This window comes from Lissotriton vulgaris, chromosome 1_1 (assembly GCF_964263255.1).
Source record: "Lissotriton vulgaris chromosome 1_1, aLisVul1.2, whole genome shotgun sequence".
Taxonomy (NCBI): Eukaryota; Metazoa; Chordata; class Amphibia; order Caudata; family Salamandridae; genus Lissotriton; species Lissotriton vulgaris.
In genome coordinates this window covers 2046828006-2046843541 of record NC_141685.1, presented here as the reverse complement: position 1 = coordinate 2046843541, position 15536 = coordinate 2046828006, and the positions used below count along the sequence as shown (strand labels likewise).

At 41.4% G+C, this 15536-nt stretch overlaps 1 protein-coding gene across 4 annotated transcripts in view; it reads right to left on the bottom strand.

The window, feature by feature from the left end:
* ABCC9 (ATP binding cassette subfamily C member 9) overlaps positions 1-15536 on the bottom strand; it is a 915119-nt gene that overhangs the window by 844735 nt on the left and 54848 nt on the right. For all 4 annotated transcript variants that reach the window (XM_086920457.1, XM_086920444.1, XM_086920437.1 and 1 more), the window contains exons 3-4: positions 11903-12069; positions 6586-6828 (exon numbers count right to left, since the gene is read on the bottom strand). In XM_086920457.1, the coding sequence (XP_086776583.1) occupies positions 6586-6828; positions 11903-12069 (410 nt within the window). The remainder of the gene's footprint in view (positions 1-6585; positions 6829-11902; positions 12070-15536) is intronic.

Below are 15536 nucleotides of genomic sequence, written 5' to 3'. Positions count from 1 at the left end.
GTAGGAGTTTTTGTTAATCCCAGAGGGACGCTCACTTTTGAATTCTGGTTTGAACCCTAGTCCTTTGGGTGTCAAAGGGTCCCTCTATCTTTTTAAGACATTTTTTGGTAGAGACCTAACATTTATATGACACACGGAGAAGGACTGAGTTTTGGGTTCCAGACGCTTTGTGCCAGAGTGAGTATTGGGCTCACATCAAACATGAGTGGGCGTGCAGGCTCAAGCGGGAACGACAACTGAATATTAGCAATTGAGGCATACTACTATGCTAGTCAAAGTAGCACAGTTCAACCTATGTTGACCTACCTCTACCCTGTAAACATTACATAGCTCTTACCTTTTGTACTGAATTGACTGCTGACAGGAGATATTCCAACGAGCAACATGGCTAGTGCTGTATGAGTTCTGGACGCGAATGGGCGCAGGCAGGCTTGCCTTTGGTGCTCCTTTAGCGCGCCAGCAGCATGTCCGCTGTGTGTCCCCACTGCTGCCTGGCATGGATGGTGTGAGCATGACCTTCAGTGAAAACCTGAAGAACAAGCATTGAAAATGCAATAGGTCTCGCCCTCCTTTAAGTGAAAGCAATTCTGTTTACAATTAGGTGGCTTTTTAGCTTTGCTTTTATTAGTGTTTTTCAAACTGTCATGTACATAACATGCATATGTATGCATTTATGACCATGACCTCCTCCACAAAGAAAGACCAGTGACCCAAGGGGGAGGTTAAGGAAGCACTTTATTGCAGGAAAGTACCAGGCGATTGCATTTTGGCGTGTCTGCCTTCTTTAGCTCCCCTCTCAGTGTGCTTCCTCTGCTGCGGCGTAGGCAGCCCTGCCTCGCTGTAGATATAAATACCTTGCTCCGCCCCCTGTTGTAATTGAGCTCTCCTGTGCAATCCCATGTAGATGGACTGCAAGTCCCAGAATGCCGCAATGTGGTGCATTCAGGACCGGAAATGCTAAGCTGGGTGACACTTGAGGAGTAGGAATCGAGGACAGGCAAAGCATCAAAAGCAATGTAGGAGGTGGAGCAGTCCAACAGTCCGGTGCCTCCTCAGTTCCCCCTTATGACCGTCGCAACCCTTCCGCCAGAAATCCATCGCGGGTGCCAGCACAGGAATCCATGTTGCCCAAGAAGGAGGTTTGAATACCTCCTAACCGCCGTCTCCTCCTGGCGTTGTGGTGGGTACTGGGCGTAATTGGTGACACAATTCAGAACCAATGCTCAACAGAGCGGGCCAGGATGTCCAGACCTCTTGTGCGACGGGGGTACACTGTAATGCGCTCTGGCTTAGTGCATGCAAATATGACCACAACCTCCTCCACAAAGAAAGAGCAGTGACCCAAGGGGGAGGTTAAGGAAGCACTTTATTGCAGGAAAGTCCCAGGTGAATGCATTTTGGCGTGTTTGCATTCTTCAGCGCCCCTCTCAGTGTGCTTCCTCTGCTGCGGCGTAGGCAGTCCTGCCTCGCTGTAGATGTAAATACCTTGCTCCGCCCCCTGTTGTAATTGAGCTCTCCTGTGCAATCCCACGTAGATGGACTGCAAGTCCCAGAATGCCGCAATGTATGCATATATGTATATATATATTTATTTGTATTTATATAGATATGCAGATGTATATATGTTTATATATGTATGTATGTATGTATATAAATATATACATACATATATATAAATGCATATGCATATATATATATATACATATATATGTGCACGTAGAGAGGTAGAGAGAGATAGCAAGAGGTAGAGGTAGAGTTAGAGAGCGGTAGAGATAGGTAGAGAGAGGTAGAGAGGTAGAGAGGTAGAGTTAGAGAGGTAGAGGTAGAGAGGTAGAGGTATAGAGAGTAGTAGAGATAGAGGTAGAGAGAGAGGTAGAGAGAGAGGAAGAGAGTAGAGTAGAGAGTGAGTAGTAGACAGTAGTGAGTGAGTAGTTGCGAGCGATTAGTAGAGTAGAGAGTGAGTAGCAGAGAGTAGTAAAGAGTGAGTAGTCAAGAGTGAGTAGTAAAGGTAGAGTAGCAGAGAGTAGTAGAGAGTGAGTAATAGAGAGTGAGTAGTAGAGAGTGAGTAGTAGAGAGTGATAGAGAGTGTGTAGTAGAGAGTAGTAGAGTGAGTAGTAGAGAGCAGTAGAGAGTGTATAGTAGAGAGTAGAGAGTAGTAGAGCGCAGTAGGGAGTGAGAGTAGTAGAGAGTGAGTAATAGAGAGTGAGTAGAAGAGAGTGAGTAGTAGAGAGTGAGTAATAGAGAGTAGAGAGCAGTAGAGAGTGAGTAGTAGAGAGTAGTAGAGAGTGAGTAGTAGAGAGTAGCAGAGAGTGAGTAGTAGAGAGTAGAGTAGTAGAGAGTGAGTAGTAGAGAATGAGGAGTAGAGTGTGAATAGTAGAGAGTGGGTATTAGAGAGTAGTAGAGAGTAGTAGAGGGCAGTAGAGAGAGTAGTAGAGGGAGAGTAGTAGAGAGTGAGTAGTAGAGAGAGGTAGATAGAGAGAGACAAGCTCTGAAGATGAAACCACGCCTCTGTCTCCAAGGGACATCTGTGTCACTGCCCCAGGGCAGCAGCTCTAAAAGAAAAGAGCAGAAGTGAAAGCCCAGCGATACCAACAAATGGAGGGCCAAAGCTGCTCAATGGATCGCAGAGGAGATGGGGGGGGGCTATTCTTTCACTGAGCACAACTGTGCCTTGGCTGGGGTTTAAATGACGCTACTCTGGAGTAAACTAAAACAAAACAAAAAACGAGAGGAAGAGGGAGTAAAGACAACACAGACAACCGGAAGGGCGGGAGCAAAGACAACACGGAAAATGCGAGGGGTAGAGGGGTACAGGAGTAAAGACAACACAAACAACGGGAGGGGGGAAGAAATTGAACACAGACAATGGGAGGTGGGGATCTGGAAAGGCAAAACAAACTACCACGGCGAGTGGCCTGTAGCAAAGGGAACACAGATAACGGGAGGGAGCAAAGTAAACAGGGACAGATAGCACAACAGGAAAGTTACAATGCAAGCTGAGGCATGATGCAATTTAGTTGTGACCCAGAAGCATATTAAAGGTCCAGCCAGGTGGTGAAGTCAACAATCCAGTGACATCTCGCAAACAATTTTCTCTTAAAGCTCAGTGCGACCCTCTGAAGCAAGGCACCCTGTGCCGGGCCCAGCTTGCACATGGCCAGACACAGCTCTTGTGTCACACTTGGCATGGGACCCTTGCCAGCTGTTATGGGGTGCATTCCTGCTCAGGCAGAGACCTGAAAATCCCCTTGATTTTCAGGTCACCTTGAGGGTGAGGACAGAAATGGAGACCCCGAAAGGATCCTATCTCAGCACCTGCATTTTTAGAATTGCCAATGTAAACACGCTCTCAGCATTACACAAAGGGAGCCGCTTATTTATAATTGCATCGCGCTTTCACTTCAACTGAAAGCGCGATGCAAAAATAAACCGCAGCTGCCTGTTGTGGGCCGTCATGGGACGTGAACGGCTCTTTAAAGGGCGGACAGAAGATGTGCATGCGGGGGACTGCCTTTACTGGCAGCAATAAAAAAGTCCCCAGTGTCTCAAGCCGCCAGTAAAGGGGCCAATCCCCGCGTGCACATCTTTTGTCTTGTTCGTCTTCCCGCGTGCACGCTGGAATCGTATTGATTCCAAAAGTTCCTTTGCATTGCAGATTAGCGCATGCGCTGCTTTTCGCCAGGCCGAGACCTAAAAACTAGACCACATCCTGCCTAAAATAGGGCCTCTATATATGCTCTCAGATATACGTAAAAATGGCTGGATCGCTCTTAAACCAAGTGCATAACAAACATGTTGTACAGCACAGTCCCTCACAAGACACAGCTATTAAAATGACAAATAGTACCATTTTTTTAAAATGTGCGAAATATGCAGAGCCTGAATCAAAATTGTGCATCTTCTCCCACTTACATCTAGTGCGTCCATGCTGCTGCCTGTGTTATATAGGGCACAGCCAGTATGAGCATGACTGTCAGGAAAAAACTGAAGAAAAACTAGAGCACACTCTGCTCCGAATGGTACCTCTAAGTACACCCTTCGCTGCAGGTAAGAATTATCTCCTTGCTCTTAAACCACAGTCCTCCACATCACACAACTATTAAAATGTTAAAAGTTGCATCTTTTTAAAGTGACAGAATGTGCAAAATATGCAGTTAGTCGAGAAACTTCTATTTACAACTGCCTTTATGATGACTTCATATTCCATCAGGAAGGCAGTAGGCTAACAGGAATCTTATCTGGGATGCGGCCAGGAGCTTGTCAAGTGCTCGGTTTGCTTGGGAGACCTGAGATTTGTGTTTCAGACACACAATGTCTCTGAATGCTGCTGTTTTTGTGCATTCTGAAACAAGTTCAAGTGTCATGCCAAGTTTTGTGCAATCACATTCAGATGGTGCTGCTACGAGCACATTTTCATCTGAGGTGAAATGTACTCACCGGAAGGGGATTCTTTTTCAGCTTGTGTTCATTGCAAAGATGCTAATAAAATGTACTTTAACAAATGAAACATGCACGTTTTATTCTGCGCCCTCAATACCTGCCACCATGTGGATCTACATGAAGTTAAATACACTAGAACCTACCTGGTCTGACCAAGCGACTGTCACATTTAATGCAGATTAATCAAATAGCAGCACAAATATAACCAAATCAAAGCAGTAATTTTCTTTAAACTGAGACTTAGCCACACCTACAGAGCCACTATTTCCACCTCTGCATTGGCCAGTTTTTGCAAGGTAAATTGGGTGTGGTACCATAGACTGATTTGTGATCAAGGAAACCCAGCCTAAAGAAGTAGTGTTGTTATTTGGCCATAAATACATATTCATACGTGTAAGGGTATCAGAATGGTGCATGAATGCTTTAGGCTAAAGATAAAACAATATAATTGTGTAGGAACCAGGCAGTTGCGTAGCAAGGTGGTCAAATAGGTGGTCCTCCACGGGCGGCATGTGTTTTGTGGACGGCGGCCTCCCCCTTGCTCTTACCTGGGGCTGTTGCTGGTGGCAAATGTAGGACTTGCCATCCCCCTTCCCCATCCCCTCTGCTCCCACAGGTGCACGCCGCGGGGCGGCAAACGCAGCGGCCACCACGGGAACCAATGAAAGTTTCTTTAGCCTAAGAGATGCAGGCAACTGCAGAATCCACTGTAGTTTTTGAGGTGAGACAAGACTCCTTGAATATGATATGTTTCTTCTGAGAGAACAGTTGGAGGGGTAGAAAAACAATTGGTTACCTTGGGTGGAGGAAGGCTGAAAGCAACGGTGCTGACCTGTGCTCCAAAGCGAATATAACTGGACTACCAAGCAAGTCTTTACTTCATGGATTATTTTGATACGTTCATTAACTTTTCTACGTTAGCTGAGAGCCATTTTAGAATAATAAATTTAAAAAACAAAAGTATACGGGCCCTTGCAGAAATCATTTAAATAAATTAAAACATAAAGATGACAGTCATGTGCTGCATGTAAACTTGTGGGTCTAAGACACTACTGGGAGGCCTTGAGACTTTTGGAGAGCGATACCAGTGAACAACTAGACTTTGCGGTTTCTCGGTATCTGCAATGTGCCTGGAAACTAAGGAAGAAGGCCATAGATAAAATGTAACCATGATAACTACACTGCAGAGTAAAACTCGAACAGGCCTTCCTCTTATACCTAGGATATTGTCTGACGCCTATCTCATTGTCTGTTTTTAGGTTGACATATGTAAGCTTTTTATATTTATAATATTGATATCTTTCTTTTTTAGATTGTGTGTTTTACAAAAGGCCAAATTTTCATTTTTGTACAAGGAAACAGTTTTATCATATATTATCGACATGGCCACGATCAACTGCATTAATGCTAAAGATCTGTTAGCTGTTTTCTGTCCCTTTTTAACTGGTTTTATCTGTATTACCTCAGGTGTATTATTGCATGTATGATGATCTTTGAAACTGTTTATTTATGCAAACGTTTTATGGCTCGGTGCCGAAATAAAATATATCTATCTATCTAACAGGCATGTGCTCCTCACTGAGTGCTAAAGGACAAAGGAAAACATTTTTGTTGATGTAAAAAGTGGAAGAATATAGCTGACTCAAAGCCCTCTCTGTGCATTATTATATTGTAGACAATGGATCTTTGATAACAGGCTGCTTAACCTGTGTATAGAGAAGATCTAATCAAAACAATTGTATACTATGGAGATGGATGTAAACTGCCCTTTTCAAATCAAATCAAATATATCTTTAGTCGATTGTTAAAAACAATCATAAAAGTACAAGTAAAAACATTTCATTACAATCTTATAAAATTATATTATACAAATTTAAAAATGTACAGAGTTCATCATATACAGGGGATTCAAAAAACTTCAGGAAATTCAATATTTTTAAAGTGCAGTTAGATAATCACACTTTTCCTACTACGCATCACATTTTTCAAGTATAGAGTTGTTGTTGCAACACATAGACTGCCCTTTTATTGCAAGCCTAGTAATCATATGATTTTTATATCATTAATAAATCAACAGGTGCATTTCTTGCTTAGGTCTGATTCTGGATTCACTTAGACTTTAAATAATAGCATTTGGTATTTTACCTTTTGTTCTTCATAGGCATCTTTCAAGCTGACATAGTTGGTAAGAGCCCTCATAGCAATGGGCAGTTTTCCAATTGTTTTCAGGTCTATGGGTCGTTTATGTGCTGTGATGATTAGCGTGTTCATCCACCAGTAGGTTGCCTTTGAAAGCAAATTAACAAACGGCTGAAGAAATCGCACACCTAGGTCTTGCAGATCTTCTGGGGGTTTCGCTTTCTGGGGGTTCATCAAAAATACATATCTCTGAAAGGAAATTAGCAAATGATTAATTGAAATTACAGCTGCATTGACTTGGAATTTAACTTACCACAACTGCAATCGAGCAACAGGATGTGTGTGACTCACAATTATATACAAGCATGGATGCGGCAAAACAGAAAATGACTAGAAAAGGTTGTGTCCAAGGGTTCTGCCTCTTCCAACTTCACACTTCGTGTCAATAGCAAAAGCAGCAGGCGGCAGTAGTTTGCCACTTTCACCCAGTATGTTGCATGTAATCAGATGTCACTCACAACTAATTAATCAGAAGCGGTATCTTAATTATCTTAGTCCTGTATTGTAAGCCAAATGGCAGGCAAACTACTGTGTTTTAAATCATTTAGAGAATATCTAGCAAATTTTTCAGGATGCCATCATGTTCTCCAACTGCTCCAAGTATCACTGGATGAGTTTTGACCATCAGAAGAGGAATAATCTTCTTGAACTCATATAATTGGTCAATGTATTTCTTGGAGGCTGCTGACACTTGGAGTTGGCTTTTCAGTTAGCATTTTGAAGGGCCACTATCTTCTTCAGCTTGGCTAAGATGTTATCTAAAATAAGGTAAGGAGGAGGGTGATGTAGACCAGGGATGATGTCCGTTTGGTGCCAAAGTGTAAATGTGTTAGTAACTGTATTTACGTTGAAATAAGGTTGTCCATATCGAGCAGACACAGACAAAATTTCAACTGTTTCAGTTGTGTCAATAATCAATTCTAACCAAGACAAACTAATAGACCTCCATTGTAAGTGGGTCTGGCAAGCATAGAGTCTTCAGTGCAATATCACTTTCCAAACTGAACTGTGGAAATTTTGAAACAATGACACAATAACAAGTGTACAATCCAAAATAGCACTCCTTGAGACAACGTATTGACGGTAAAGTATTGAATTATCTGAAGGGAAACAGCCATTAAAGCTAGAAAATGTAGACGATGATGTGAAAGTAACACATATGTCCAGGACAAATAGCTGCTATGTTCAGGGATAGTGTTCATCTGAATGTCCTATCGGCCAACAACCCATTCAATTAAGTCATTGTCACAAAGAATGATGGTCACATTTCCATTAAAAGCCACCATTTAAAATTATTTCTGACTTAATGATGCACAATAGAGCTTGTTTACCCATAGCCAGGATTAACATACATTAGTTTATCAATATCAAACCTAAAGCAGTATTTAGAAGTTGGTGGATCGGGGCACCCACCAAAATGGGATGGATGTCCCAGTCACTCTAATTACTAAAGCTAATATATTACAGTTCTGGAATGTCTAAGGGATTCAAAGGCTACTAAATGAAACTGACACACTCTTATTTTGACTTTGTTTTAGGCACAAAATCTGGCCAAAAGAAATGTTAAACATATATGGGTTTTAAAATGACTTTGTTGTAACTGTAAAACAAAGTTCTTCGATTTCTCTGGAATTTTGAAGTTGCTGAAATTTCCGTGGAACATTGAAAACATTTAGGCCCAAAAATAAGATGGGAGAAGCTGGGGCACTTAACTTCTAAGGGAATTATTTAGTGTTGAGCAGGTGCAGATCATTCACCAAAAATTGTGATGTTCCTTCTATTCTACTTAGAGTTCATGGAGACTTTATGAACTGTAATACATGTTTTCCCTTGATGGCACAACCTTTAGGCCACAATTGCATATTGTTTCTTGGAGCAGGAGCCTCAGTGACCATATGCAATCTGCCCACCTTTCCTGATCTAGGAACCAATCAATCAATCAATCAAGAGAGTTGTAAAGCATGCAGCTACTCAAAGAGTGTCCTGACACTAGCTGACAAGTTGACCACCCAAACCAAAGCCAACTTACTGATATGCTTATTGAAACAACCAGGTTTTAAGGTTGCTTTTGGAAGCATGCTAATCTTTTATCACCTGGGAGGGCATTCCACACCGTGGCAGACAGAAAAGAGAATGAGGTACCACCCCATCTTTTCCTCTTGCTTCACAAGACCCCTGCCAGCACAGCGCTGAAAATGCAGATGATATGGAGTAAGCCTATTGGCCAAATACCGAGGGACTGCATGTTAAAGGCTCTGTGAGCCAGTGTGAGACCTTTGAACCATATTCTCTCCTTCAACGACAGCCAATGAAGCTCCTCAAGGTGCTGACGAATATCAGCCCCTCAATGAATTTTTAATAAAAGCCATGCCGCAGCATGCTGTACCAACTGAAGTCTCCTCAGCTGGTATGCTGGAAGACCCCAGTAGAGAGAGATGGCATAACCGAGCCAACAGGTGATGAGGGCATGTAGAAATTTCCCCTCAGACTGTATTGGAAGTAGGTGCAGAAATCTCTTTATAGACTTAAGAAGTCCAAAACAGGATCCCACCACATCAGCCACCTGAGGGTCAAAGAAACTTTTATTATGAACTTCACTCCCTACATTTCTCACTCTAGTGGAAGGGGCTGGGCGGGGGGGTGTGCCATATAGCAAGATCTCTGTTTTGCTGACCTTACACTGTAAATTACTGTGATGCATCCAATTGAAGACAGCAGTTAAACAGGTCCTAAACCTGCTGAAGGCATTTGGTGAGTTCATGTCGAGAGTAAGGAGAATCTGAGTATCACTGGCATAAGACACAATCTGGACGCCGAAAGACTCCACCAATGTGGCCAAGGGGCTCATATAAATATTAAGCAGCGTCGGGCTCAGGGCAGAGCCTTGAGTAACCCCAAACTTTAGTGGTTTGGGATTAGAGGCAAATGGTGCCATCCAAACTGATTGTCTACTGTCAGATAGAAACGAACAAATCGAAGCCAATGCGGATCCACTCACGCCTATGTTTTCCAGCCAATGCAGGCGAATGGGGTGTGACACAATATAAAAGGCCACAGATAGATCAAGAAGTAAAAAGGCAACCTGTCTCCCTTGGACTACAGCCAGGTTGATGGTGTCAGTGACCTCCACTAAGGTGGATTCTGTACTAATGTGGGGGGAGGGAACCTGACTGAGACAGGGCAGCAGCTTGCCTTGTTCTGTATAATTCAACAATTGGCGATTGATCAGCTTCTCCAATATCTTAGAGGAGGCAGGCAGTAAAGAGATAGGTCTGAAGTTAGTCAGAATAGATCTATCTGCAGATGGCTTCTTCTGTAAGGGAATCAGTTAAGCTTGTTCCCAACATCTAGGTACAGTTGCCAAAAGAATGGAAGTATTTTGGAGAGGGCATTGGATGGGTTTGATAGACCTAAGACTGGCAGTAAGAATGTGAGGTGGCCAAAGATCATCTGGAGAGCCAGACTTACATGCTTTCAAGGCCTGTTCAGACCCCTCCATAGATATAGGAACAAACTTCAGCAGAGAACAAAACGGATGACATCGCTATCAGATCACCCGTCCAACTAATGTCTGGGGAGCCATCTGGGTCTGTGATCTTTGGTGTTTCCATAATGCCATTATATTACTATCAAAGATATCAGACACCTATTCACACAGATTGGGAGCTGCCTCTAAAAAGTTAAGGAGAGCATCAGGGTGGGAAAACTTTTTAACAATTCTAACAAATCTCTAAATGTATTGCCTGACTCAGAAATTTGATTGACAAAGAAGCCAGCTTGAGCCCCCTTGGTCAATCAATGATAGTTATTCAGTGCTTTGTTACATTGTTGCTTGTCTGGAAGTAGATCATTCTTTTTCCAGCCTGATGCCAGTTTTTACACTGATTACGCAGAGCCCTAAGCTCCTCGTTAAACCAAGGAGCAGAAGAGAGTCTGCTCTTGTAACTGGCAGCCTGCTGCATCTTGGCAGGAGCTACAGTGTTTGCCATGAGCAGCAACCATGCTTTGACAGTCTGAGAGTCAGCCTCGATATCTCCACTCATAGTTGCAGTAGTGTCACCATGGATGGATGCTAAATCCAAACTAGAAACTTTAGACCAGTTTCTATATGGTAAAGAAGGCGCACGCCTTCTGCTTAGAGGAACGTGGCATAATGAATGATGAAGACAATTGAAAAAATAGGGTCGAGGACATGACCTGCAGAATGAGTAGGGTGATTTCCGAATTGTCCGATATTCCATGAGGCCTTGCTCTCAAGTAGTGATCTACCTTGTGGGTCAGAGATCTTATCCAGATGTAAAGTCAGGTCACCTAAGAGAGTGAAATTGGAAAATTTCAGAAGTTATTTGGATAAACACTCGTCCAGTGAGGACCGAACCTTTCCCGCATAGCCGAGCGGTCAACAGACTAAAGCTCCAGCCGAGGATTAATTGGCCGCTAGTGACAGACAGAAGGCAAGTGATTCTGCTCCCTGTAAATCCGTTAGCTCGAGAGAGAGACACACACATATGAAGCTCTGTTTAAAAACAAGCATTGGAAATGCAATAGGTCTCACATTAGGAAAGTTTGAGCTATTGGTCTTATAAATTACATTTTTTTTATTTATGTGTTTGTTAAAATAGCTAAATTATTAGCTCTGTCATTTACAATGCCAATAGTTATAACTTTCTCAAATGTGACACCTGTAGCATTTGTAATGCAACATGTTTTTTATTTACGTGACTTAGATGTATTAATATTACAAATAACAATGGCTTTCTTGTTGTTAAATTAATTGTTAAATAATTTATTTAATTTGTAATGGCAATAGCTTAAACTTTTGTAAATAACTTTTGTGAAGATTATATTCAGTGTTTTTTATTGTGACGAAAATCCAAGAACAGAAGTGAAATATTAACATCTTTTTTGTGATTTGTAATAAAGCTTGAAAGTTTGAAAACAGCTTGAAACAGTGTCGCGTGTTGTGAACTGAGGGCTGTAACTCAATGGTCATCCACTGCAAGATTTGAGTATTTCTTCCTTGAAAGTACACATTTGTGCTTCTTATCAGCACTCTAGCACTTTTAATGGGTCACATTTGTACTTAGTTTGCCTGTTTCTGACCACAGTTTCACTGAAACTCTATTTCTGAGTGTCAGCAGTCTTTGTTTGGGTTTTCCAGACTCTGAGTCTTGAAAGAGTTCACAGTAAAATGAGGTGCATGCTACCACCTGATGACCCTTACAACAAAAAACACAGAAGAGCAATATAAAAGGTACTTTACCCTAACTCGAATAACGTTGATCTCCACCGCCATGAGCAGCCCGTAAAGGATGACCATAGTAAAAGTAATGCAGAACCGAAGTTCGGACACTCCCACGTCATGCTCCCAGTACTTCACCAACTTGATTGTTTTTGAGACAAATGCCATGACCCAATAAAGGAAAAGCGCTACAAAGAGAAAATCACCATTATGCAATTAGGACATCCACAGTGCTGTTATTTCTCATAAATAGTTCAGCGGTAATTGTAAGTAAGCCAAAACGTAAATCACATTTGCTGTATTGATACCGTATCTAGAAACCCAGCAGTACAAGTAGGTAGATCTGCTCACTTTCCAGCATAACAAGCACTTTGTTCTCCTTACCTACAAAAGGGAGGTGTGTAACAGAATACAAATTAAATTGTTTGAGAACTGATGCAAATTTTTTATGTTTTTTATTGTGTACATTCATTTATATAATTTTTCTTTTTTTCTTATTGAATGGTTTATATGTTATTTGATTTTAATGTATATATTCATATAATAAAAATGTAAAACATTAAATAATTAATGTAGTCAGTCAGTCAGTCAAATTAACTTTATTCGATTTGATAAAATCATACAAAGTACATAAAAACAGTATTATTTACAATTAAAAAAGAATTAAACAATTTCATATGTAAACAAGTTAATTTGGCAAAATGGATTTTAAAAAATTTAAAAAACACACGTTATGTACATCAGTTTTCCAAATTCATGCTCCTTCTGGCTCTGGTTGCTGCCACAAGGAAATTGGCCATGGCGAAAGTAATACAGATGTTGCGCAATGATTTTAAATATAGCATGGCTGGTCTCACCTGGGAGAAGCCCGCTTCTCTTAGGACTGGTAGCAGGTATTTTTTTCTTTGGGCGGAGAAGAAATCACAAAACATAACAAAATGTAAACTGTCTTGAACAGAAAATTGTCACAGGTGCAAGGGGGTGCTAACTCAGGTTTCGTCCATGTATTAAAATTGCCCAAATAAAAATGGATAATGTTAAATCTGAATCTTGTTAACAAAAATCTGTGGAAGGGATTTGTGACAAAACATAAATAAGGCTCAATTGCAAGTGACTGGAGTGACAAGTAATGCATTCGGACAGATGGTTTTGATAATTCAACTTCTTCTCGCAACATGTATGCCCTAGACATAAACTGTTTTTTTATGAAACTCACATCCTGCTTTGTGATACACGAGGGAGAGGTGAATAAATCTGGGCGTCCTAGTTCATTAAAAGATTTGTGCAAATACGCCAGCCATGGTATCGTGTGACTGTATTCCAAACTCATCACATCCCTCATGATCATGTGGTTTAACGATAATTCAGGGTTTAACCAGGTCTTAAGACAATATGTTAATGGAGCCAGTCTCAGTTTGTCCTGAATATGATCCATGCCAAGTTCTGTATGAATGGAAAAAACCGGGGAGGATTGGGGGAGGGACAGGACTGAACGTAAAAAACTGTTCTCGGCTACCTGGATTTTGTCTAGGCGTACATAGCCCCATAGGGAGGCACCATACAAAGCCACGGGAAGGGATTTGCTGTTATAAACCTGGATGATGGCCTTCATAGGTCTATGACCCAGCCTTTTAGCGAAACCTAAGATGGCCATAGATGTTCTTGTGACCGCTAGGCTTTTTGCACGTATCTGTGGGCCCCAGGTGCCCCTGCTGTCAAAAAGGACTCCAAGGTAGGGGAACACGGGAACTCCCGAAACTATCTCCCCTTTACAAAAAAAGGTTTTTATTCCTCTCTAGACCCTTTTCCCTTGTGTACCTACGACCATAGTGTGCGATTTAGAGGCATTAACCCTCAGGTCCAGCCGGTCCATGAAGGTCCCAAATGCATCTAGCAATTTTTGGAGGCATACCCCTGTGCGTGCGATGAGTACAGCATCGTCCGCATATAGGAGAGCAGGGATCTTAACTTCTCCTACACGCGGTACGTCACTTGCTACCTCAAGTAAATGCTTGCCTAGGTCATTTATATAGATGGTAAACAACAGGGGGGCCAGTATGCATCCTTGCCTAACGCCACGTAGGGATCTAAAACGTGACGTGCATCTTCCCTCTTTGGTTACTCTTAGAGCAGAAAATAATTCCTGATGCATAGATGTTATGAACGCCACCAGGTCTGCGTCAATTCCCATGCTGATTAGAATTTCCCAAAGCTTCGATCTGTTGACCAGGTCGAAGGCCGAGGAGAGGTCCATAAATGCTAAATACAGGGACCCCTCCTTGGCCACCGTGTACTTGGCAATCAGAAGGTGCAAATAATTAATGTAATGTAAAATAAATATTGTGTTAATTATGTTAAAATATATATATATACATATATATATAATCTCATATACATATTTTGTGTGTGTTTATATAAGTATATATTTGCATATAGTAATAAATATTAGTGAAAGTAATTTAATTTACATTATATTAAATTTTTTATTTTTAATATTTACTACATTAAACTCTATTTATGTTAAAAAAATGATATTTTCCTATATTTTGGGACAATATTAATGTCAACATATTTTGATACTTACCATTATAAGTATAGGAGAACAATATTGTGGAAATTGATATTTTCAATACAATATTTTAGTCAACGTTATTTTTTACCACGCTGATGTGTCAGTGATCTGCTTCCTAATAGGAACATGCCAGAATGGCAAAAAAGGTCAGTCCTGCCCTGGTTTCAAAACTCATTTCACGTGAGGGGCGAGTTCTCACCCCCAAACAATTGCACAGCTTATATGAAGCCTCCTTGGCTTTCATTTTCTAATTACTTTTTAACCATAGTACTCCAAAGTATTCCATTTTTATCTTCTTTTATCACTCCATTTCATCAACAGTATTGTCTGTCCACACGCGGAAAGAGACATGCCATATTTTCAAGTTTCTGATGCTCATTTAGTATCCATCCGGACCTTCTCAAAGAACACGATTTGAAGCAAACATCGTTTGTAGCAGCGTTTATTGAATTAAAAAGGCCCAATGCATTTCGGGCGCCTCGCGCCCTTCGTCAGGGGTCGCTAGAAAATAAACAGTAAAACAATTACTATCCCTTCTATTAACAACGTGTCATGCCGTAATAAGTACATGTAGAACATTACGTGAACCATTCATGTTATGCAGTATCCTGATCATTATATCTTTGTGTCCATTCATCAAACATTGCCCCCAAAATGCGCCGGTTATATTATTTGAAAAGTTTACAAAGAGCGTACATAATCTCATTCCACCACATAGTATTGTGTAACCCCCATCAATCTTCTGGTGTGACTCCGTTCTATTTAATTCCCACTTTCATATTTTCCTTCCCGCGTTTCTCTGAATCCTCTCTCCGTTCTAACCACATCTATCGTAGTGCTGTTTTAACTGCTTACTCACTTAACCCGCCTCTCCTGGCCACCTGCATTTCACTGTATACCAGCACCCACCCGTTCTGTTAATTCCTGCTAGCATTCTAATCCCAGATGTGGTTAGAACGGAGAGAGGATTCAGAGAAACGCGGGAAGGAAAATATGAAAGTGGGAATTAAATAGAACGGAGTCACACCAGAAGATTGATGGGGGTTACACAATACTATGTGGTGGAATGAGATTATGTACGCT